The 26,140-nt window shown below is 36.3% G+C and overlaps 1 protein-coding gene across 4 annotated transcripts; it reads left to right on the plus strand.

Annotated features, from left to right (window-relative positions):
- Nucleotides 1-1,528: 1,528 nt before the first annotated feature.
- KIF14 (kinesin family member 14) lies at nt 1,529-25,834 on the plus strand. 4 transcript variants are annotated; one of them, XM_040566201.1, is made up of 30 exons: nt 1,529-1,586; nt 3,070-4,260; nt 4,639-4,893; nt 5,474-5,561; nt 6,277-6,375; nt 6,958-7,010; nt 7,594-7,624; nt 7,971-8,078; nt 8,961-9,077; nt 9,594-9,712; nt 10,516-10,688; nt 11,310-11,457; nt 11,564-11,627; nt 11,826-12,010; nt 12,773-12,875; nt 13,085-13,245; nt 14,079-14,226; nt 14,960-15,112; nt 15,802-15,928; nt 16,507-16,600; nt 17,365-17,503; nt 17,970-18,070; nt 18,756-18,850; nt 19,628-19,849; nt 20,014-20,198; nt 21,427-21,585; nt 22,291-22,410; nt 23,911-23,985; nt 24,588-24,726; nt 24,856-25,834. In XM_040566201.1, the coding sequence occupies exons 2-30, from the start codon at nt 3,158-3,160 to the stop codon at nt 25,245-25,247; spliced, it is 4,956 nt and encodes a 1,651-aa protein (XP_040422135.1). In that variant the 5' UTR covers nt 1,529-1,586; nt 3,070-3,157; the 3' UTR covers nt 25,248-25,834. The 4 variants fall into 4 exon arrangements, with proteins under 4 accessions (XP_040422135.1, XP_040422136.1, XP_040422134.1 ...); XM_040566202.1 differs by having other exon boundaries at nt 1,553-1,579; XM_040566200.1 differs by lacking the exon at nt 1,529-1,586 and adding an exon at nt 1,687-1,962.
- The last annotated feature ends 306 nt before the right edge of the window (nt 25,835-26,140 follow it).

The raw sequence follows: 26,140 nt of genomic DNA on the forward strand, positions 1-26,140 counted from the left end.
TTATATCATCTTTATTTAGAAATACAAAATACTGTAGAAAATACTTTAGAAATACAAAATACTTGTAATAGAAGTAGTGCCTAATTAAACTATTTTATGTAAGCCTTTTTTTCAAAACCAGTAGTCTTTTGTCTTAAAGCATAAATGGAGAAGATACTCTTCATCTTGTTCTACTATTTCTAAATAATCACTTCAGACTTCCTAAGAAACATTCTTCTGGTAATTTTTATGTCATTATACTAAGTTAAGATCTTTGTAAAGGACACCTTTTGCGCAAAAGGAATAGAAAAAAGGTGGCAGATGAGTCTCTGAAAACAAGCCCTGAAGCTCTTCCTTTTAGTTTACATAAAAGCTTCCACTGAGAACATCTCTTCCTAATCCTCAGGATGGTCACTGGAGGTCTGTTATGAATGTATATACAGGTTTTGTTTGTAAACAGTAATGAACTTTTCAAAAAGAAAATTTAGTTTCACCTTTATTGCCTACAAACCATTCCTGTTCAAGCACTTTTGCAATAGTAGAAATACTTGGTTGTTAGTATAACTTCATTGTAGAGGAATAGGGTAAACTACTTAAGTAAGAAATTAGAGTTTTTTTCATGAAAGATGATAGTTAATATATAACTGATGGCATTTACTTATTTGCTACCCAAAGGAGTAGCCACTCAAATGAGGTGCCAGGGACTACTCTTGGTAGTCCCTGGCACCAGCTGCTCTTTTTTCTTCTGGGAAAACAGACTAATACTCTATCAAGGTAACATTACTTTTAGTGTTACTACTTTATTTTTATTTTATTTATTTATTTTTTTCTTTTAGACTGAGGCTAAGAACTTATTTTTTTCAGCCGTTTCTTCCTGCCTTACTACGTCCCTTTCTGGCAGACAGCCCTCCCAGGTAGTTAGGTGGTAGCTCTAGGCGTTGAATGTCTGCTGTTTGGCCAAAGGACAGCGGTGTCGTGTCAGAGGATGACTTTGGTATCAAGCTGATGTTTAAAAGCTTCGTGGCTGGTTTTGTTTTGTTTTGAATCCCCCCTCCCCTGGCTGGAGCTAAGAAGAGCAGGTATGACCAGCTGCGGGATAGGGCACAGACTTTGGCACATCTTCAGTAGGGGTGGGTGTGCTGTGTAAGCACCAGCCCCTGCTGTGGTTGCTGATGAGAAATAAGGTGCTTGCTGGGATTTCTACGGTTTTCTAGGCACTGTTGCTACTCCTGTAACGTAGTCTGATTGGGCGAGCGCAGCTCAGGCCTTGAACTTGAGTCCTTGCTTTGCCTTTTGTCTCCCTCTGCTGGACTTTTCAACCCCCTTTTCCCTATTAATTAATTGTACGGTATTCATAAACATAAGTGCTCCGTAAAGCGGGCGCAGCCTTCAGGAGCAGCTCCCTTTATTTCTCGGGCTGTCCCTCTCGTTCCTCCCGCCTTCCAAAGGGGGAGGCCGGGTCCGGGGAGCTCCGGAGCCCCTTCCCGGCCCCGTCCCCGCCCCGCCGGGGCCGGCAGCAGGCAGCAGCCAGCCGGCAGCAGCCAATCCCCGCCCGCCCGCCGCATTCAAACGGGGCCGAGGCGAGCGCGGGCGGCGGCCGGTGCGCGGTGAGGCGGGGCTGGGGCTGGGTTTGGGGCCCGGGCTCGGCTCCCTCACGGCGCCCGGGGTAGCCCGCGGGGGGCCGGGGCCTCGGGGGCGGCGGTGGTCACCGAGGGGGGTCGCTGAGGGGAGCGGGCCTGCTGCTGAGGGGGCGGGCGGGGCTTCGAACCTGGTCAGTATTTTAATGTTCTCAAGGCACAGCTATATGAACAGAGAGAGGGGAGATTTGTTGTTGCGGTGTTTATTTTAAAGTTTGGATTGAAGTGCCAGAAAGCATTGGAACGATTCCTGGTTTCTACCCGTGCTTATTTACGGACCGCTGGAGGTAACGACAAAGCGGCTGCAGAGCTGGGCACCGCAGCCGTGGCTTCCTGCGGCACGGGGGTGAGGAAACAAACACGCTCGGAAACGCTTCACGCTTCCCTTGCAACTTTTGAACGCTAAAAGCTCTGTGTGTAGTCAGGGTAGGCAGAAGTGAACGGAACTGCATTCAGTTCTGAGCGTGCTCCGAAAGCCATAATTTCAGAGCTCAGCATTAAAAAAAACTTCTGTTGAAGCAGTGGTTAGATTGCTGCTTTGACATACTTGCTTTCCTTTTTTTCCACGTGACCATTCACTTTTTTATATCAACGATGTATGCAGTTTTTATAGGATCTCAAGGCAGATGATTTACCGTTGATTTTTAATGGCAAATTGATAGCACCTGACAAGTCTGCAGAGGGTGGTGGTGTCACACCTATAACAACCCAATGACTGCTAGGCATATGCAACAATGAAAGGGTGTTTTTCTATACGGATTGTTTCTCATCTTTTCTACGTTTAAAAATTTGGAAAGTTGTATCCATATGCTCTTTACAATTTTTCTTCAATCTGTTAAGTTAGTTATTTTTCGCTTTAGCTGTGCGTACGTGTAATATGGTGATCTAAAATAAGTTCTAAACGTATTCTACTAGGTGTCTTTATTACCTATCTTATTCTGACACTGTCTTTCATATATAAGAATACTGAAAAAAATCTGTTCTTTGTGTTTGCAGCTTTCCTAGCCCCTGTTAATAATTTTGTTATTCTGTTGTTGTCTGTTAGTTGTCAAGCACCATAAGCGTATGTATTTCTGAGTGAATGGAGGCATGAACTTGAATTCTCTTTACTTGGGAATCATTGGAAGTCATTTGGAACAAATGTCCACGGTCATCTTTGTTACTAAATAATTAGATTATTCTTCATATTAAATGGTGCTGCTTCATGATGTTTCTGAAGCAAATCAGAGAATTCAATAAACGGAATCAAATAGCCTACTGTGGGTGGAGATGGTTATTCAAGTATAGAATTACATTTTTTCTTTTTTTTAAGTGCTGTAGATGAAATGGGGACGCTAATTGTTGCTAATGTTTGGGAACATATATTTACTGCAGAGTATGTAAGGAGCTCTTCAAGCCCTGACATATACCTCATGTCTGTCATAAGCATAAAATTTTTGCTTTGTTTATCCAGGTTCAGTGAGAAGAAGCAATGAGATATAATCTTCTGGGAAAGCTGTTGTATTTGTTATAATCCTAATGTTAACTTGCTTGAAGACAAAATGCCTATTTACATGGTTCCTGCAAGAAATCACTCAGAGGCACAATGTACTACCGCTTTTCAGAAGATTTCTTCACAAAATGCTCTTACCAGCAGCAAAACGTCTGGGCAGCAGCTGACATCACAGATGTCAGGAAAAGAAAAAGATGGTCTTCTTTCATCGTCTCAGAATAAGACTGAGGAAGTAAATAGGACCTATGTGATTTCAGCCTGTAATAATGCAGATGACGCATCAATTACATTGAAGTCTCAGGACAGATTAACGCTCCAGAGGAGAACTAGAGTAAGCAAAAAATCGGTATCCAGTAGTGAACAATCGGATAACAACATAATACAGAGCATAGAAAATACACAAACGGGCAAAAGGCTTACTCTACAGAGGCGTGTGAAGACTGGCTCTGTGGAGAAGAGTAAAATTGATTGGAATGCTGTGCCTGGAATAGAAAATAATGACTTTGCTGCAGAAAGAAATAACAAGACTCCGCTTCGACCAAATATTAGTAATAATGATACTTGTTATGTTAATCCAAGCTGTAAGTTAGCTGAGGGTCAGTCAAATACGAAGATGCATTTTAACCTGAATGGCAAGGACTTGTTTGGCAATGTTGAAAATGACAAGTGCACCCATGTAAAACGAAAGACAAGCACTGCTGACTCAAAACTTCAAAACGAAGCTCGTATATCAGAGCAATTAATTACCTCAAAGAATATTAATAGGATATCAGGAGAACAACTGAATGAAAAAGGTGACGTAAATAAGCTAGAAGGAAAGCAAAGGTTACAACGCTTAATGATAAAGCATAACAGTTTGGAAAGGCCAAGGACACCAACAAAAGGTTCAACAGAAGGATTTAAGCTTACACCAAAGAACAGCACATTTCAGGATCAGTCATCTCTATCGGCTTCAAATAAACGAACACTTCATCCTCCAGTGGTGTCAAAAAGGAAAACCAGTGTCTCTAGGTCTCCTCCTGTGAGTAGAAGTGCAAAAGCAAAAGAGAATGTAGAAATGCTAGCTGAGAACAGTAGCATTGAGAAAGATGTTTTCAAAGTGGAAAACAGCAAAGTGACTGTAGCTGTGCGTGTACGGCCTTTCAGTAACAGGTTTGTATCTTGGACTTGTTTCTGATGCTACATAATACCTTCTTTAGTGTATGTACGTTTCTGTTTTATTTCTGAATTGTTTGTTTTTCATTAGCCAAATAAGGATATAATATATGCTTTAAAATTAGCAAGTATATTAACGTCAAGGTGAAGATTTTAAGAGGTTGAATTCATTTCATGGTAGCTTGGGACTATGCTTTAAATAGTCATTAACTAAAGTACTTGAGCTTGAATGCTTTTTATGTTTATCAGACAGGTCTGTTTTTAAACAATGATTACCCAACTTTTTATTTTCGTAAGGCGATTGATTGAAATTACTAACTTAAAGAACGTAGCTTATGCTTTTTATTTTTTAATTGTTTTTTTTCTTCTGTTCAGAGAGAAAAATGAAAACTCACTTCCTGTAGTCTCCATGAGTGGCTCAGAGACAGCTGTACGAAATCCAAGCACAAACCAAGTTTACAACTTCAGTTATGACTTCTCTTTCTGGTCTTTTGACAAGTGTCATCCTAATTTTGCAAGCCAAGCAATGATTTATAAAACTTTGGCACTGCCGCTCCTAGAAAGAGCTTTTGAGGGATATAACGCTTGTCTTTTTGCTTATGGGCAAACTGGTTCTGGAAAATCATACACGTAAGTTACTAAAAATAATTGTTAAAATTCTGCAGGCACCAATTATTATGCAGTGTGAAGTTGTGAGATTACGTAATAGATCTAATAGTTATTAATTTGTGTTAAAATGTTTTTATACATTTTAAAACAATACAAATAATGAAAACAATAATACTAAAACTATTTTCTGCAGTGGCAAAGCTGGGTAGGAAACATCTAGGCCAGAGGTCGAGAGGGGCTTGGGTTATTACACTGACAGGATGCAGAGAATAGGGTATACATACATTTTAGGATATGAAACATGTATAGGTTTCATGTTTATAGTACAATTTACTCTTCTTCAGTTGCTCTAGGGTTTCTCTTCGCCTTGGTTTTTCTACCCATATATCAAGGTAAAACAGGGAAATTATAGAAGACCTCAGGTATCATCAGGTCCACTCTCCTGCTTAAACACATACCAACATAGATCAGGTTTATTTCTGTAACTAGTTACTTCTATTACTTAAAGAAACATACGATGTTTTAACTTTAACTTTACAATTAATATTAAAACTAGCTATAAAGAGAGAGAAAACTGAACTCAGGTTTTTTGTAACTACAGGATGATGGGGTTTGATGAAGACCGAGGGATAATTCCAAGACTCTGTGAAGATCTTTTCACTCAAATAGCACAAATGGACAAACAACAGGTAGCATGTTTATACATTCGAGCTTATGTTGAATTATGAGGAGACTGGTGCGTTTCAGTATCTTGATAACTGTTTCATTCCTTCTTTTTATACCTTAGTGCTGATCCACTTACTGCTAATGCCTGCCTTTTATTGCTGATTCAAATTTTATTTCTGATAGCACATCTGATTAACAGGATTCTTTAACTAGTCCAAAACAACATTGTTCGCTTCCTGAGCGCCAATAACGTACAAAATAAATAAGGGCATGATAGAATAGAATTCAAAGCATATGAATTAATCTTAAAACATTGTCACGTCGATGTGAAATACGCTTGAATAGTATTCTAATTATATCTTTCTAGTTCAGTATTACTGAAACTTCTTAAATAAAAATTGAGCAACGCCCACCTGCATTCTTGAGGCTTAAAATTTGAGTTGTAAATAATGTTTTGTTTCCTTTTCTGTTCTGAGAATATTTTTTTTTGTATGTAACTATATGAGAGAGTGGCCTTCCAATGGATTAAAAAACAAAGTGATGATCCTTTCCAGAATGATTTAAAGAAGTTTTTTTTTCATTCTGTTGCTCCCCACATTGATTGGTATAGTAATAGAGAGAGAATTCCTTAGAGAATCATATTGAATAGAAGGATCTGATAAACTGTTAGTTTCCAAAACAGAAAGAATGATGAAATGTTTCTTGGGCTGTATGAGTATCTCTTTTTGTTATTATTAGGTCTTGTATCATCTTGAAATGAGCTATTTTGAAGTTTACAATGAGAAAATTCATGATTTGCTTGTCTTCAAAGCTGAAAGCAGACAGAAGAAACAACCAGTAAGTTGCACACAGAAACAAGTATATACACAACCTCAAAACAGTGGCATTTGTTCTGTAAATAAAAATACACAAATGGCAAGTGATCGTTGCTTTGTTATCTAAGTACTTTAAATTGCTAGTGGAATTCAAGGTAAAAAAAAAAAAAAAAAGTCTTAGGGCTTCAAGAAAAATGTGTGGCACTTCAGAAATGCTAAGCAAAAAATCTTGCTGAAATAGAAGCAGGATGATTCAGTTGAATCTCTAAAAATTGTTGTTAACATCTCGTATCTGCAAAGTGAAGAAGATATTGTCAGCCTTTATAAGAAAGACCCGTAGAATATTATTTATCTAGGACATCTCCAGATTATATTAATATAATATACATAATTCAGATTAATATTATTAACATATTAATATAATATAAATATATGCATAAAGCATTAAAACTGCATTTCATCCATTACAATCTCTCTCCTCAGTTCTTGGTCCTACTGAAATGTCGGTTCACTTTCAAAAATATCTGTGTATTTTTTTATTTTCTGGGATGCCTGTTTGCTACTGATACTAACAGTTGTTTTCTTTTTTAACTGTTCTTACCAGCTCCGTGTAAGAGAACACCCGGTGTTAGGACCGTATGTGGAAGACCTAACAGTGTAAGTCTTAACTATTCTCAGGAAATCATAACTACATCAGGAAGCGCTTCCTTTACTGTGGGGATGATGGAGCACTGAAATAGGTTGCACAGAGAGGCTGTGGAGATCTTCACAATGGCCTTGGAGATCTTCAAAAGCTGCTTGGACATGGTCATGGGCAACCTGCTTTTGGTATCGCTCCTTGAGCAGGGGGATTGGACCAGATGATCTCCAGAGGTCTCTTCTGATCTTGAGCATTCTGTGTTTTTAATAGATCTGTGGCATAATCCTGAAATAGCGTGCTGTTATCTTGAGGCTCTGTGAAAGCCTGTTAACTCATGAGTGAATTAGGCAAAATCTTAGTTTCATGCAGTTTTACAGAAACACATTCCGTAGCTTGACTTGCTGTATTTCTACTGGCCTTAGTATGATTAGAATTATTTTAGTAGGTTTAGAAACAAATGGAAGTCTCAAGACAACGAGAGTTTTCATGGTATATTTCTATTTTGTCTGTAAGTCGGGAAGTGTTACAAAGCTCATGCAACTGGGAAACTATAGAAAGAAACAGTCTGAATACAAACTTTTTTTTTCCCCCCCTCTGTAGGAACGTTGTCAGTTCTTACTCTGATATCCAGGTAAGTTTTATTTGGTTATATATCTCCTCGCTCCTTCTGTTGCTGCTAAAAACTCTATTCCATGGAAATGAAGGAAAAAAAAAACACTTTACAGGTTGCCCAATATTCTATGATGTTTCGCTTGATGACATAAAAGTATAAAGAGCACTAGTCCTATGTCATGGAGCTGAGTAGATGCATACAGGCATGTGTCACTCTCTTTACGTGGTAATCTCTTAAACTCAAGTTTTGATTCCTCCCTTATAGAGTCATCATTTGCGTTAATAACTTCATTTGCAAACATTTTAAACTGCAGTTAATTACCCAAATTACATTTTGGTTTCATGTTCTGGCTTCTCTCTTACAGAGTTGGCTTGAACTAGGGAACAAGCAGAGAGCGACAGCTGCTACGGTAATGAATGACAAGAGTTCTAGATCTCATTCTGTCTTCACCCTCGTCATGACACAAACCAAGGTATTGCTTGGTGTTTTAATTATCTGTTCAACTTGCATAGTAGAAAATTGTGTGATGCCTAGAGAATTGGCAGGGTATACCTGAATAAGGTGAATAAGGGCCAGTGAATTTTTAACATGTCTTTCTGTACAGCCAACACGTTTCATTTTATGTGCTTTGATTACATTCTGTTCTACCTATATTTATAGAAGTAATATAAATACTCCTAGACTGGCAGATCTAGGAGTAGTTTCAAGTAGTTCAGGATATCTCTCACCCATTTGTCTCCAGAATATGGGCACTACAATTTTTCGTTTCTCTTACGGATGTGTAAGAGACAAAACCTGACATTGTGAGATAATCCTGAAAACAGAAGTGAAATAAGTAGAGCTCCTCAGTAGTCTACAGATTGTCGATTTTCTCTATTTACAAATAACTTGTTTGTTTGTTCTTGGCTGTTCTCATTTTTCAGCCCAATTACCTAATCTGTCATCCTTCCCCTCACCATTCTCACCCCTGGATTACTTCTCTCCATCAGAATTAGACCTGAGACTTTTCCACTATTTAACTGATGTTCATTAATCTAAGTCAGTAACAGCCTACTGATTTCTGTGGGTAATGGGTAGAGGCAATAGTCAAACTTCAGCAGCAAACTATGGATTTAGGTATCTGGTTTTGTGCAATTCATGCTTATATAGTTATTCAACTGCAAACACTTAATGCTATGGTTAATAGTATAGGTTTAGTCACCTTCCGGGAACGTACATGAAGGTGTCCTGTCAAAAAGTAAATGGAAATGTCAATTTTTATTTATGTATTTTTTAAGTGAAAAGTTTGTTGGTTTTTTGTTTGTCCTCAGGCTTTTTATTTTGATTCAAATGCAAGCTTCTCTACTTTTTCCAGGTAGAATCTGTGAATGAAGAGCAACGTGACCGTAGTCTTACAAGTCACATAAATCTAATTGATTTAGCTGGCAGTGAATGCTGCTCTGCAGCTCAGACCACTGGAGAAAGGCTGAAGGTAAACCACAACTGGAAATCTGTGCGGAGTAGAGAAAGATTGACTCCACAGAATACCCTTAAACTTCAACTCCCAAATATTCTCACATACCAGGGCTCTTGGGCAAGACACTCCCTCTGCTGTGCAGGCCTGGTGATCATCTGAAAGGAATGAGCATGAACTGCATGCATGAGCAGCTGACTTTCCATTTAAGACTCAGATGCTGTACACAGAGTTGAGGCTTGCCCCTATCTTGGGATTTAGTAAACAGATTCTAGTAAGATACTTTCTTTCAACCTGCCTTTGTAAGTTTAATGGTTCTCAAGACTCTTTAAGACTGGGGTCTCTGTTATTTCCAAGTGAAGATCTTCTAGGATATTCTTGCATCATCTTGTTTTTAGTCAGTGGTGACATTTAATATGGCACATCTGTACTATACATTGAATAAGCACAATTAACATTGTTAATCAGCAGTCGATAACATCACACAAGTAAATACAATTGTATTATAATTATTTTTATTTTTGCTTTGTGTAGGAGGGTGTGAGTATTAATAAATCACTTTTAACCCTTGGAAAGGTTATTTCTGCACTCTCAAAGCAGTCTCGAAATGGAAAGAAAACTTTCATTCCTTACCGGGAATCTGTCCTTACTTGGTATGTATGCTCCAGAATTTTTTATATAGAAGTAAAGGCCTTCGCAGGTTGTGAATTCCCCTTCTGTCCAGGAGCCGTTCCCTCCTTGACTTCTGCGCTGCCCACCCCTAGCCCCCTACTGCAGAAGTAGGGTGATAAGAGAGGCAGGGTGGATGGAATTATTGCATCTCTGATTTGGGGTCTAGTACATTCATCACCTCTTTTCCTCCATATGCTTCACAAAGAAATGTGTTGTTATGCTTGGCTGACACCACCCTCGCTTTGGTGCTGTTCCTTGTCTGACTTACTATGGAACGAATGTTACAGCTCTTTTGCATCATGTATCATTTGTTTTGTTATGTCATCTTGCATCAAAAACTTCGGTTTTGTAATGCTTCTTGTGTTACTGGTGATGGGTTTGCTAGCAACAGGTTAAAGTGATCTGAACTAAGACGCTTAGGAGGCTTAGCACAAAAGTTACTTCCACATTCTGGTGCTAATTCCATAGTGACATTCAGGTAAAGACAAAACTTGGCAAGTATGGCTTGCTGTTAGAGCAATTCCCATGTTTCTGCACCTAGTGCAAATATTCTTTCTGCTTAGAAATCTGAAACTCGCATTTCAAGGTGACACACAGAGGGAAGAATAAATCAGATAAAGAACAAACAGGACCTTGGTTTGTACTATAAGTAGCTGTCGATCACTCTCCCACTACTCTCAAAGTAGCAAGACCCTAGGTATTTTGTATTTATGCTGTTCAGATTTAACTTTGATCTCGGTGCTGGGAGGGAGAAAAATAACTTCTGATTTCTGCTCAAATGAAGGTTATTGAAGGAAAGTCTTGGTGGAAATTCACAAACTGCTATGATTGCCACAATAAGTCCAGCTGCCAGCAGCACAGAAGAAACTCTCAGCACTCTTCGCTATGCAAAACAAGCTTGTTCAATTATCAACATTGCTAAAGTAAATGAAGATGTGAATGCCAAGCTAATCAGAGGTGAGGTTGACATCTGCAGCTTTTAATGGCTTTTTTTCCATTTCTGCCTGGGTTTAACTTATTGCTCATGAGGAAGATTACTACTAATAATTGTGCTGACTGACCACTGGTTTATTTACTCCTCTAATGTTTGCTAGTCAAGATTTTTATAAATTGCAAACACCGTCATCTTTGAGACAGTTTTGCTGTTTCATTAACTTTTAAAAAATGATTTAATTGATAAATTACACTTTGGTATGCCCCAATGATGCTTACTATTGAGTATTATTTGTGTTCAGTTTTTCTTAATAACACACTAATCAGGTACTTTGTGATTTTTAAATACGAAAATCTTTCCTCTCTGATTTTCGTGTATAATCCTGCGACTAGTCTAATAGGATATCTTCTTTGTAATTCTACGTGTCTTTGTGAGTTGTGTTTGTGTTTTTTGTTTTTTTTTTCTTTCCAAATTTCAGACAGTATCTTGGGCAACAGTTGAGAACCTTTCATAGGGAAAGATGTTTTGCTTTTAATTAGATACCAGGATAAATTTTCTAGTATTGTACTGAAATGTCTAAATACTATTTTATTTGCTATTTTTGTGTGTGTGTGTGTACTGTGTTTTTGGTTTGTCTAATATAGAATTGAAAGCTGAAATTGAAAAACTGAAGGCAGCTCAGAAAAGTGCTCAGAACACTGATCCTGAAAAATACAGGCGTTATTTGCAGGAAATAACGTGTCTGAGGGTGAAATTGCATCAACAGGAGAGGGACATAGCAGAAATGCAAAGGTGGGGCAGTCAAAAACATCTTTTAAAAAAGCAAGTGGTAAAATCTATATGCTTTAATTTTGCTCCTAAGACAGTGTTAAGTTATTTTTCCCCTTAATATATTAAGGGCCTGGAAAGAAAAACTTGAGCAAGCAGAAAAGAGGAAATTAGAAGATATAAAGGAATTGCAGGTATGTTTTCTTTCTTCCACTTGTTCCTTCACTTTACTTAGGAACTAGGACAGAAAAAAACAACATCGGCAATCCTTGCAGAAGAATTACAGTAGTTCAAAGATTTGGTTTCATGAATGCTGTTCTTTTAACAGATTAATGTAGATATTTGGATACACAAAGTAAATTGTCTTTTTTGCTGGTATCTCTTTAATCTAGAAAGCAGGAATTGCATTCAAAATGGACAATCACTTACCAAACCTTGTTAATCTCAATGAAGATCCCCAACTTTCTGAGGTGCTGTTGTATATGATCAAAGAAGGAGAAACTACAGTTGGAAGGTATACACCGAATTCAAAACATGATATCCAGCTTTCTGGAGTGCTAATTGCTGATGACCATTGGTACGTAGTATTCTTTGATTTTGTTTTTCTTCTAATACTTAGGCCAGAGCAGGAGATACTTCTGATCCTTGTCCTAATTTTGGAGTCGCTCTTCCTCCTAACAAAACATGGTTTTCTAACTAGGGAAGATATTACATAGGGATAATTTTTGTATTCTTCAGTGAATAAGGTAACTTCCTTCTATTTCTCCCTAGAAATCTGTTAACCAAGGTAGTTTAATTTCTTAGTACGTTTTGTTAGTGGAGTGAAATTTTCTGTTCATGTAGAAATTCTGGAGAAGGACCTGATCAAATGATGCTGTCTATAACTCTCCCATTCAACTTAATGTAATAGTGAAATGCCTTTACAGTTTTCAGTTAAAACTGAAACTAGAGAACAACTTGGCCAGCTTTCTGAAATGTTTGAAGTGCATCTTGTGCTATGGATCCTAGACAGAATGCTGGAAGAAATTTAATGAATCAATTACTGAAAATAGGAAAGACCTGGATATGTTGAGAAATTAAGCTTTATCAAAGAAATGCTCAGATGACAGGGTATCATAATGATTTTTTTTAGTAGAAGGTTCTTAAATTTAAATATAGATTCTCTTCCAACATACAGGTTGTTACTCATGAATTATGTATAATGTAACTAAACAGTAAGACACTCTACACCTAGAAAAAGGATAACAGCACACTATGTACAGCATGATTTTTATGTATTAAGAAACATCACTTGCAATTCACATAAGCTACTGATACCACAAATGTTTCTTGTTTTCAGTGTTATAAAAAATAATGTTGGCCAAGTTAGTATTATTCCACTGAGAGAAGCAAAGACATATGTAAACGGGAAATGCATTTTAGACCCGACAGTTCTGCATCACGTAAGTAATTGACTTGGTAAAAGAAGAATATAAGCATGTGTAGATTTTGTAGCTGTATTAATGTTACAATTTCAGACTAAAGGTTTTCTTAGAGGGCTCTGAAACCTTTAAATACTTCTGTGTTCCCCTTCAATTTCTACTCCTACCTTCTCTGTTTCAAGCATATAAATATAAAAGTTACAGAATGAACTATTTTTTTTTTCCTGTAGGGTGATCGAGTGATCCTTGGGGGAGACCATTATTTCAGGTTTAATCATCCGGTAGAGGTTCAGAAAGTTAAAAAGCCATCTTGTGGGACTACGCTTTTGCATGACGGTCCTAAAGATTTTGAATTTGCAAAGAATGAGCTGCTTATTGCACAGAAAACTCAGTAAGCATCGTATCTTTTAATTCTAAGAATAAATTTGCAGTTGTTAATGCAACTATGCAGTAACTTTCTTAAGAAACTTAAGATCGTTAATTATTTCACTGTACGTGAAAGCTGGAAAACAGAATGCTTATTTTTAACTCATTTTATAATAGAAATGTAAGTTCCAGACTTAGCTGAAGTGAATGTGTATATATAAGAGATGATCACTACAATGCAGTCCACTTGTCAAGAAAACAGACCACCAATTAAGAAACACTAAGCTACAGAGGTCCACTGAGTAGTGTATTTCCTTAGTTGCGTTTCTCCCCAAGCACATAATGAGTCAGAAATTGACTTCTGATGTTTTAGAGAGAGGCACAAAGCTGAAAAGCAAACATGCTATGGAAGGAGACAAGGGACCAAAGTTACAACCTTGGTTGTCTGTGATAGTGGGGAATTTGAGATAGTGCAGTGTTCTTCATAGTTGTTTCTTTCCTGGGAGTTAATAAGTGTGAGTCTTATTGACTTAAAATATACTTTTCTTCATCTTAGTGTGATTTAGCGAGTTTCTATTACGTTTTTTAATTTTGCAACAGATAAATAATACAATAAATTTGGAAATCAAGTAGAGTGTAAAATACTAGGATTTTTTTCTTTTTCACCTGTGTCTGTTTTCCCTATGAAATCAAAAATACCTAGGTAAAATATAAAAGTTGTGAAAGACGTTTTCACTGTTAAGTTCGGAGGCTGTAGAGTAACTCTTCCTGTTATGATAGACGTGAATAAGAATGTAATCTCTATGCAAATTGTAGGAGATTAAAGCCATTCTACGTGTATGATATTTCCATTTGTAGGCTTGAATCAGAAATTGAAGAGGCACGACTTAAAGCCAAGGAAGAAATGATGCAAAGTGTCCAAATAGCAAAAGAGATGGTTCAGCAAGAACTGACATCGCAAAAAGAAGCTTATGAAAGCAAAATAAAATCACTGGAAGCAGAGGTGGTAAGTTGCCTTAGCATCATTATGTAAAACATAGCAGTAAAGTACAATAAGTCAGAAGATAATAAAACAGAAGCGGTAGTATGTGGGGATTTATTTATTGTGTTTTATGTGGTGGTTATTTTGTTGTTATTTTCTTGTATACCATAACAGTGTCTTAGGGAGTTATTTAAACATGTATACATAAATAAAGTCATTATTGCTAACACAAGAAGTTGTAAAGTAGGTATCCCCTTCAGAATTATTCTAGCGATTTTGGTTTATAGAATTAGTTAGGAATTAAAATATTAATCTAGTGTGAATTTGAGAAGGATGTAACTTGTAGTGATTTTTCGCATACAAAATTTTCTTCTATGTAAATTACTACAATTTTAGCGTTTTAGTGAACATGTTATTATTTTTAATTCCAAGTTTGCATGCTCCTTTGTTATATAATGTAAAAGAATTTACAAGACTATAATCCTGTATATAATTGTGCATCATGGCAAAACAATAGTAAAGATGGAGTATTTTATTTCTTAAATTTGCTATAGATGGCATAATGTGATGCTTCTGAAGCTTCCATTGCTTTCATTCATATATCCTTTCATTGCCAACAGTGGGCTTGGGTAGCCCACAGGGGCTGCATATTCTCAATGTACTGCAGTAAAAATAAACCTTAATATCTGCTTACAGGATGGATCTGAAATGCTGTACAAGTAGTATACCTCCTTTTGTCTGTCCTTTATTATATTAGAGAGAAGAATCTCGTAAGAAGCAAATGCAAGAACTGAATAACCAAAAGGCTGCAACTAAAATACAGGAGCTAGAGAAGGCAAAGCAAAATCTTGAGCTACAACTACACTTCAACAAGAAGCGTTTGGAAATGGAGACCTTAGCTACCAAGCAGGTATTTAAAAAAAAAAAAAAAAAAAGTTTTTTAGGCAGGAAACCTTGTCTTTTAAATAAATCATTGCATGTGAAATGTTTGGTTTTTGGGCGGAAGGGAGGGATGACACAATGACTTGGGGGAGTGGATTGTTTTTTTGGGGAGGGAGGGCGGGGTGTGTTTTCCAAATATTTTGTTTTCCAAATATTTTTCTTCTGTGTGGGTTTTACACAATTTACACAAATAACTAGATTGCTTACCTTCTGAGTATGCTATCGCATACACTTTGGAGATAAACTAGTACTGACCTTGTTATTTCTTATGTCATGTGAACCGTTTTGCTCATGTACCAAATTTGAGTGACCATTGCCTAAGCCAAAAGTTATGACTCTAAGAATTAATGTGGTGGTAATGTTTTTTGGCTGGTGTTCATATATCTGACTTCTGCAACAAATTCTATTTCATTTTTGTAATGTTGCATCCTTTTCATTTTAATATTTCTTTTAAGAATTTGAATATGTAAGTAAAACAAGAAAATTGTTGAAGTTTGAACATGAAGGGTTTCATACTGATGGCAGATGCGGAAGATACGTTTCATTCTGTTCTAATAGTCCTTAAAATTACAGCAACAAAACTATTTCACACAAGTAAACACCATTTAGTTTGATAGGCTTTTTTGTTTGTTTTTTTTTTTTTCTCCTCTTTCTCAGGCTCTGGAAGATCATAGTATTCATCATGCAAAGATACTTCAAGCTCTGGAAGCTGAGAAACAGAAGATTGCTGAAGAAATACAAACCCTTCAGAAGAACCGTGGAAGTGGGAATAAAACTCTGACTAGTATGTGTGTACATAACGCTGCAGGAGCAATGCTGACTTCTTGCTCAGTGGACTTGGATTTAGTGGCTGTGGACCCTTTTTTTCTTCCTCTAACACTTCTCTAACAATCTGGAACAAGGAGAGCCTTATGGTTCCTATGATCCTTTACCTTCTTAAGCAATGTTTATCAGACAGTGCTAAGAGATCTGTTTTTAATCATAAGTCAGGGCGGTTTGGTGGATATACGTGTAGTCTGCATTTTCCCCTATTACTTAAAAGTCTTTCCTCTGTCTGGCTGAACTAGTTAAGATTTTAACTCACTGGGGAAACTAGACTTACAATTGTTTCTGTTCAGCTCATAGTAGTGTACTATGTAGTATCTAGTGTTATGTCTCTATTTCTGAAATACCCTTTACGTGTTCTTTTTTAAAGTGTTATCTTGGCTGGGAAGGCCTTTTTTTTTTTTTTCCTTTTTCCCTGTCCCGGTCTATTGAGAGAGCTACTAATAGCTAAACTCTATTTGATTTTTTTTAAACCTTTCAGCTGTTGCAAAGTGTTGTTTGATCAGTTTAATCATTATGTACTATATTCTTTATTAGTTCCTCTTAACTGGAATTCTTTGAAGTTATCTGTGATGATCAAAGAGGCCAACACCATTAGTAATGAACTAGGGAAAAACACTGTTTTCTGCAGGTGAGTATCTGAGTGAGTTGATTTATACAAGTATGGTGGGGATGCTGGAAGTGCACTGTACTGTTTGTTTTTCTTTTAACAGCTTTTTGTTAAATTGAACTTGACATTTCACTTTTCTCAACTAGGTTTAGTGTAGTGTGTGGCTTAGCTGTGTTAGTTTGAAGTGTGTTTTTTTATTAAGAATTTAAATGTTTACATTAGACAATTCATTTCAGATCACGTGCTTTGGAGGTGAATCTCATGATATCTATGTCCATCATGCTTTGTTTCACATATTAAAGCAGTCCTAAAACACACAGTAAAAACCTCAGAACATGCAAACAGTAGATAGCAAGAATTCAAGACAATTCATTTCACTCTATAGATCTCTTGCTGTGCTGTGTTACTTGTTAGTCATAGCTGAAGAGCGTTCTAGAAGTTGATCCCTATAATGGCCAGATGTTCTTAGCGAGAACAAGAACTCTGCCAGAAGTCTGTAGCATATGTTTAGTTCTGAGTTTCTTGAGAACCAGGAATTTGTATGCTAGTACTGACTTCTTTCTCTGATTAGAGATTCCTTTTTTGTTTTTCATAAAAATAAATTCAGTGGCTGACTCTTAATGTTTGTGTTTTGTGAGAAATGTGATGTCCCAGGTGATAATTAGGCTTGTTATCAACTTCTTTATCTCTATATGATCCTCCCTACAAATATTTTATTTTTGAAACGTGAATTACTGTTTTTATACTTATTTGTCATTATTTTTTAATCTTTCTCAAATTCTTAGGCATGACAAAATGGATGATAAAACAGGAACAGTATCTTCTGTTCAAGTGCAGGTTCGTAACATCAAACTGGGGATAGCAACTTTCTGGAGCCTGGAGAAGTTTGAATGCAAACTAGCAGCAATGAAAGAACTCTATGAGGTCAGTAAGAACTGAGGAAAAACCACTAATAATTCGTAGTATTTTCTCAGAGAGAGTACAATAATCATATAGGATGGGAAGCTTGGTGTTTTTTTGTTTTGTTTTTGCAATGTGTTCTTAATTTTATTTTTATTTTTTTAAATGTGTGATCCTTTATTATACAGAAGGCATATGAGAGCTCTGAAAAAGTGTATTTTTTTTTCTAAACTTGGTATTCCTATATCTCAGATACCAGATGGTTGTCTTGGTTGTCTTTGCTAAACATTTTATTTATTTATTTATTTTAAAACAATTACATCTCAATGTAGCTGGCAGTCCATTGTCTTCTAGGTTATCCTAACAAAAAGAAAAACATTCAATCTGCTATTGTACAGCCAAAATGTTGTCTTCATCCATGGGTTGTATGCTTCATTGTCACTCTATTTCTGCTTAACACTCCTCCTCCTCTGTTTTCTTTTATTTCCAGAGTAATGATAACAATAAAGCTGCTGATGTATTTTATGACCCTGCTGATGAGTGGGAACCTGACCTTTCAGATGCCTCAGTTTCCTCTCTTTCCAGGAGAAGGTGATAATTTGTAGCTCCTTCAGCTATGCTTGAAACAAATCAGAAGTTAATTTTTATAATTACGTAAAAATGCTTTTCTGCCACTCATGTAATTTTTTATTTATGAATTCTTCTTTTACCTTTTTATAGTGCCAAACTTATAAATTAAGTGAAAAGTTATGTAACCATTTGTGAGGAGTAGGGAAAGTTAAAGCTCAGTTAAAACAAGTCAGGCAGAACCAAGGGCAAGTGCCTCAGCTTGAACACAGCTTCCAAAATGAGTGGGGGAGTTCCTTATGAGTCTCCTTCCAGCTGTTTCATTAACGACTTCAAGGTTGGCCGAGGCTTCTCAAATTGCTCTCTTACCAAGAACTGGCCTTGGGTGCCAGGGACTAAGTAAGCAACCAGAGCTAGCCTAGAGAAGCTGTTGGCTTGTCTGACGGTGGAGAGCTTCATAGAATATCTGTGTTTTACCAAGAAAAAAAACTTCCCATTTGGCTTTACAAAAGCAATTTAGTCTGTCCAACAAACAAGATCCAAAAGAGTATATATAAATATTTTTATATTAAAAGAATATAGTATAAAAAGTATATATAAATATTTTTTATTTGCCTGGTGGTTGTTAATATTCATTGAACCTTCAGTGGGCACTAGGAGAGAGGATGTTTTCTTGTTTTTTATGTTTTTGTTCTCTCATCCTTTCTAGAAGTAGAAGTTTCATGAAGAACAAGAGAATTTCTGGATGTTTGTCTGGTATAAAATTGCAACCAATCCAGAATACACAAACTTCCTATATTTCAGGTATTTATTGATATATAGGCAGATCACCTTTCATACCAAGAACTTGATGAAAATACTACCTGTATAAAGCACATGCACTTCTAATACTTATTTAAAAAAATATATAAAAAGGTATGGGCCAGAGAACAAATTGGAAAATGTCCTGTTTGTAATGTATTCAAGCTTACAATATCAAGCTGTTAACAGTAGATCTTTTTTTGGTTTCTCTGATTGTTTTTTTAGGGTGAAAACTTCCTAACCGTCACTCTCAGCCCTTTTTAAAGAATTTTACTTAAAACATTACCCCATCGTTAACTAAGCAGGTTTACTGGAGAATGAGGATAATTCATGTAACAAATTGCCTGAGGCTGAATCCTGATACAATCATTTGGAGACTGTGCTTGCGTTGTTGCTATTCATTTAACTGCTAAGGTTTCCCCTAGCTGTTTGTCAGGTTTTATGTATTTTTTTTTTGTGAAAAAGTAGATGCTTCAGGCTTCCAAATGTTTTTATGGAGTTATTTTAGATTGGCTGAGGTTTATTTTCTGTCTCTCTGTAGGTTCCATTGTTGAAAAAGATGGATTAATGTTAAAGAATTTAACTGTGGAATTTCTTTGTACTAACTGAATCTAAAAACTATGTAGAATTTTGTATATGCATTTTTTTTTTCTAACTTACTGTCTTTGTTAGTTATATGATGTTAAAGAAGCAATACAAAATACTCATTATATGGATTTTCCGACTGCTTATTTTTTTGAAGAGTTTCTTGCCGATGTATTTTACTTTTTTACCTTACAGGTTCACAGAGTAAATCCAGCATATGCCCAAACTTCTCTGAATCACTTCTTCCTGGAATTTGCAAAGAATCTATAAGTTCAGCTTTAGATTTACTGGAACAGAATCATGAAGGAAGAAAGAGCATAGCAGATCATCTACTAAGGAATTTGTTTACCATTTTCTCTGGAGTTTCTGCCATTTCAAAAGCCTATGAACAGCAAGATGAAGAATGTCAGAAAAATTGTAAGTCTCACTTTCATAACTATTGAAGTAAACATTATTAAATGTCTTGTTTTGTCTTTCAGACTTACAAGCATTCATATGTTTGCTGAGGGAAAGAATAAATAAATATTCCTACTTCTATTTGCGGAGCAGACCTGCTGATAGATCTCCTATTTCTTTTGTAGTTTTCTCTACTGATCATGCTGCTCAGTCCTACAGCATCAAAATTACCTCTGCTTTTGACCAGCTTGTGGTTCTAGTCAAGGTTTGGCTTAACCATGTGCAAAAGTGCCCTGGCTCTGTGAAGACTGATGAAGAATTAAAACAGGAAGTAAAGAACCTGGGAGGTTATTTACAGTTACTGTTACAGGTAAAGTATATATTTTGGAAGAAGAAAATATAATTTAGCTGCTGTGTGTAGAGAAGTTTTGTGCATTAAAACAATATAGACTACAGATGGGCTAAACACAGTTAAATATCCAGCATATAAAACAACAAATGGACAGACCTAAGGAAAATGAATAGCAAAGGGTATGTTTGTACCAGCTAAACTGGTACTATTTTTTTTTCTAATTCAGTGTGATGTAGGCTTTTGCGTCTAGGCCCTGACAACAGCAAAGGTTTGTCAGTATGCTATCAGTCCTGATTTGGTAGGTTCTGCTTCTCAAGGATGGCACAGAATCACTGTGATGCATCTCTTTTGTTGTGGGTAGGTGGGTGGTGGTGGTGGGGTGGGGTGTATATTTTTTATTTTTTTGCTGTTTTTGTTTTTTACTGTAAAATTAGAATTACTATAGCTACTATTAATTAGATCATACCCGTATTTCTTCGAGTCATACAGATATCCTCAGAAGTATCTGTAATTCATATACTAGTTTTATCTGACAATTGAGCAAATCCTTCAAAGTGATGATAGAGATGCCACTTAGCCCTCTTGTTTTCCAAGGTAAAAGGGGAAACTAAAATATGTAGTGACAAGAGTGATTGTTAGTTTGTATTCTGGGAAGTGTTTATGGATTTATAAAACCAGTCACTGGTAAATGTTATTCATGGTACAGCCTTGTGAAGAGTAATTCTATTTTAATTGTGTAGTATAATCATAGAATCATAGATTATCCCGAGTTGGAAGGTATCCATAAGGATCATCAAGTCCAACTCCTGGCACCACACGGGTCTACCCAAAAGTTTAGACCATGTGACTAAATGCACAGTCCAATTGCTTCTTAAATTCAGACAGGCTTGGTGCAGTGACTACTTCACTGGTGAGCCTGTTCCAGTGTGCAACCACCCTTTCGGTGAAGAACCTCTTCCTGATGTCCAGCCTAAACTTCACCTGCCTCAGCTGAACACCGTTCCCGCGGGTCCTATCACTGGTGATTACATAATGATACCATTACATTATGATACCCTTTTTCTTTATGGCTGTGCTGGCTTCTCTTTTAGCTGTAGTAGATAAGTCATTGGAAGTGGGAAGATAGAAAGCTGAAAACATGTCAAGCTATCATGCAGTGCAAACTCTTGCACTATAGAAATCCTGTGCTCTTTGACCAGAGATACTTGCTAGTTTCAGTGAATGATAACACTTTTTTGTTTCTAAGGGATGTTCTTCAGATATTTCCTCAATGGTAGCAGAAGCACAGAGTAAAGTGAACGAAGCAGTAAAACAAACAATTAAATGCATAGGACACTTGGCAGTATTCACAAGAACTGATATTTCCATTTTTGAAGAGAACGACATTCCTGCAACTAGTCTACAGGTGAAAAAATGTTTGTTAGAAATAATGACTTTGTAGATGAGTATCAAAAATACTTGAGCATGAAGACTTTGAGCTTATTCCAAACAATATCTTTGGTTTTCCCTTTGTATTCTTTATACTTCTATATCCTAGGATATGGCACTAAATAATGAAGTAATTTTCATGTTGACATTCACGTTTTTTTCAAGTAAACAAGCTCATAATTATAATGGTTATATAAAACAATTTGATCAATTGAATTAAGTGTTTTCAGTTTATCTAATGCTACTTTTTTTTCTCTGGAGGAAAAAATGTGTTAATATAAATGTGTTAATGCCCTTAATGTTTTTGAAATAAACAATGAAACAAAAATCCCAAACTTTTAAGTTTGTATAACTTTCACCTACAAGCAAGAAGAAATGCTGTGCTTTCAGGGTTGCATCTCCGCAGAGATTGTACAAGTATACCTATTTCAATAAAATTCAATGCTTATATGAATAATCTGGCTAAATACCACACCCAATTTTCAGAAATCTGAAGAAAATTGGGGAAAAGGAGGTTCGAGTGCTGAGCCACTGTGATCCGAGAGTCACATGTATCTGAAGCGCTGAACAATTTGCACCCCACACCCCCAAATTGTTTTTAGTCCATTACGGAAAATCTATTTTAGTTCCTAGGCCAAATCAACTCCTTTAATCATTATGTTTTGAACCTTTATTTTAAAAGGACTTCGTACTTGCTGTTTATGATGGAATAGGCTTGGGGCTGGACTTTCTTATGGATACAGTACAGGAAAAAGCAAGAATGGTGCAGAAAGAACTATTAAAACTACACCCACAAAATGAGGTGAGATTTCAAGAAGATTATAAACTACTGATATATTTTTAGAGGCACTTGATCATATTTTTTTTATTTTTCAGCAATTCTTTCTAGAAAAATTGCGTGGAATGCTATTACAGTTGAACAGAAGTTTGAGATGGGTGGGAACAGTGACGCCAGTCTTGCAGATTTTTTTTTCCAGTGTTTAGCCTTTCACCCATATGTAATCTGAATATTTAAATATATTTAATTCAGAGTAATTTCTGAATTGGAGGGCGCTTTGGGGACACTTTGTGTAAAATTCCATGGTGTAACCATGAAGAAGAGGGAGAATACAAAAAACTTTCACAAAGATGCCAGTGGACAAAATGGTGAAGATGCCACTTTTTTTTTATTCTGTATGTTGTTCTTAAACTGTTTTGTATAAAACAAACAAAAAAACACTTAGTAATGTCTTATGATCCTAAAAGTTAATTGTTATGTTATAATGGTAATAGCAAATAGTTCTATTTCCTACACTGTTATTGTTGAGAAGATGATGAAGTTTAAAAGACTGCTTTTTTTGTAGACTTTATTTTGTCACACATTGTTCTTACACTCCTAGTCCCAAATAACATGCTGTCTAAATATTAAAATAGTTCAGTGTTATCTTTTAACATTTTTTTGTACAGTCAAGACCAACGGTGGCTGTGTACCTGTATCTGAGGAGTCCTGTCTTCTGCCGTGGATTTTTCTATTTTTTTTCCTCAAACTTGAGAAATTTGCAGGACTATGGCCAGTAAGAAAGTCTGTATAGTGAGTTGGGTTAGATACGATACGTATTTCTGAAGAATTTATTTCTGTTCAAAAATAGATAATAAATGATCTGGAGTAAATGGTTCAAATCAGTTGGAAAGGAGTGATAAACTGCTTATTTCAAGGAAAGCAAAAATTTCTTCCTACCCAGATTTTCACTGCGTTTCTTAATCTTCCAGATAGCATTGAAATTGCCTCATATCTTTTATATTCCTGTCTACTTAACTCCAAAAAGCTTCATGCTTCTAGCAAAAAGAATCGAGCAGTCTGCTTTACAAATAATTCTGTTCACTTGCAGCAGATTCTTATCTACTGGCAGGGATCCTGTACATGCTTGTTGTTGGTTGAGCTCATGTTTCAGCTAATGTCTCCAGCTAGTGTGAAGTCGCAGGCAGAACACAAGGGTATTAGCTAAGAGCCTACCCCTGCCACTTAGAATGGCAGTGATATAAAAATTACAGGAGAACCTTTCTTTAGTGAGCACTTACCTTTGCTCATTTGACCCTCCTGTGTTAAGGGGTTATATGAAGTCTTGCAGATATGTGAACAGGTAGACAGCATCGTTAACAATTTTATTTGAAAAATGTGTGTTATGTTGCAGAAACATTGCTCTTGCTTTTGAATGTTTTCCTCGTCAGCATGCTGGTGTTCATTGTTATGCTCCTAAAACATTCACGTACTTTTACTGTGTCTTGAATCAAGCGTGCAATATAATTAAAAATTCTTTTGTAGATTCAAAATCGAATAAAGGATGATGCTGTGGCATTAGCCAGGTTCCTTGAAAATAACATTTCTTCTTGCAGAAAGGTAAGGGAAATGTTTCACCTAATGTGGGCTTTGAAGCTGGGTTTTAAATGTAAAGGATGCACTTAACAAAACAAATCTGAAACTACCTGGATCTGAAATTGCTATATTTACTGTTTCATGACAACAATTCCTGCTCAGTGGTGTTCTTGTGATTGGAACACTGCAACTGTTCTAGCCACTGCATTTCCACTCAAAAGTACTTGGTTTTCATTTTACTTGGTGTTTCTAGAGGTACTTGCAGCTTATCCTCATCCATTTGTGTTTATTATGAACACCCTGAAGTTCAGTAATGGTAGGGTAATAGTGGTATAAGTAGCTACTGCAATATTTTATGCACACAGCTATTGATATTTTGAATTAAAAGGCAGGACAGATGTTTTAAAATGCTGTTAAGAGCTTTTTTGGGAGTTAGTGTATTTACTCTTCTCCTTTCAACAATATGCACTTCTATCCAGAGCTGTCTTATGTGCTGTGACTTAACATCACTTTCATACTGTATTTCAGTGGCCTGTTTTGTGTGACTAAATCCATAATAATGTATTAACTATTAAACATTCCTGTCATGTACTTGGGTCTTTTAAAATTCCTTTTTATTAATACAGAAAGAAATAGAATCTCAAGTACCAGAAGAAGATTATGTGTATCAGGAAATCAAGAGAAGTACTAAAATTGCTGTGAAATATTTGGAATTGGAGCAGTGCTTAGCTGAAGTCTATCAGATTGTTTCTTCTACATTACAAGGTATTTACCTGGGTTATTGCCTGTCTTTCTAATAACATGTAGACTAAAGGAGACGTATAGCAAGAGGAGGGGAAGACTGGTCTCTTTTTGCAAAATACTGCATTTAATTATTGTTTTTGTTTCTCATAGGGTCATTCAGAAACACAAGCCCTCTCAGGAGCTTTGCAGGAGAGATTTGTATCATAGCTGGATATTTGTACAATTATTTCAGTTTATTTGCTTTGTCTTCTACTTCTACAAACAATGCTATCCAGAGAACACCCGTGCCATTTATGAACTTGGATGAATTGGACTCTCTGGTTGATTCCCTTATTGTGAATTTTGAACTTGAACAAGGGCAGCAAAATCTGAAATCTCAGCCTCTTTGTAATGAAACTACTGAGACTCAAGGAAGACAAATTGAAACAGGTGAAGATGAATTTGCTTGGAAACCGGAGGGGATTCCAAAACACATGTATAAACTCCAGTCATCGCTTACGTTTTCAGGGGAGCTCTCACCTGGCAGGATACAGTGGGTATAAAATACTACTATCAAGAATTCAGGGAAACTCTTTTTCCTTTTACATGAAGGGAAAGTAATATATCACAAGAAGATAATACTAGTTGCTAATATCGATTTTTAAGTGGTATGAAAGTAAACAAACAGGATTGTGTGATAAGTACCCAGAATTTCACAGGAAAAAATTTCTTAAGATGCTGTTAGGTTGTAAAATATACTGTCTTCTTTTAATAAAAGTCTAGTATCAACTACTCTTATAAGCAATAATTTAACAATAAGTTAAGAAACAAACTATTGGAGATGATATGACACTGATACTAAAACTGTTGCGGGGGTAGGGAAGCAATGCAAACACTTGCTAGGACATTTGCATCTCTTTGTTTTAGGCCTGTCCTAGGTGCCTTAAGTTAAGAGAAAGGGCTTTTGTGTAGCAGTGAAAGGTAGATGATACGGGTACCAATTCTTTTTTCTTAACATTGTTGCTTCACCTCTGCTGTGTTATGGTCTAGTAGGGCTAGTAAATTGGTTTTTATGGCTTTTATTTTTTGAAATGTCTTTTTTTTAAAGTATTTATTTATGTGAAGGGGAGAGATGGTTTAAAAACAAACAGAAAAACAAAAAAAACCTTTATAACTTTAACTGATAAATGCTTATCTTTAGTGGTTTTGCAGTCCATTGAAAAATCTTGGCCTGAAGCAGCAGTGATAATGCTCTTCAACTCAATCTAAAGTAAGTTCATGTGGTGTGGTGTTGGTAGAGGTTATCTTTGATTGCTCAAATTGCTTTCAGTATTAATTCACAGTGTATCAGAAGCATAGCTCTTCCTAAATAATATGTCAGTCATCCCATGATGCTGTGGAGAGTTGCACTAATAAACAATCTACAAGTAAAACTAGAATGTATGTATTACAGATG

Source organism: Cygnus olor, chromosome 8 (genome assembly GCF_009769625.2).
Source record: "Cygnus olor isolate bCygOlo1 chromosome 8, bCygOlo1.pri.v2, whole genome shotgun sequence".
Lineage (NCBI taxonomy): Eukaryota > Metazoa > Chordata > Aves > Anseriformes > Anatidae > Cygnus > Cygnus olor.

Bases quoted from the DNA above. Each gene is read 5' to 3' on its own strand.
- KIF14 (XM_040566201.1), top strand. From the start codon at position 3,158: ATGCCTATTTACATGGTTCCTGCAAGAAATCACTCAGAGGCACAATGT. The intron at 21,586-22,290 runs GTGAAAAAATGT...TTATTTTAAAAG, and splicing joins TTCCTGCAACTAGTCTACAG to GACTTCGTACTTGCTGTTTA. The intron at 23,986-24,587 runs GTAAGGGAAATG...TTATTAATACAG, and splicing joins ACATTTCTTCTTGCAGAAAG to AAAGAAATAGAATCTCAAGT.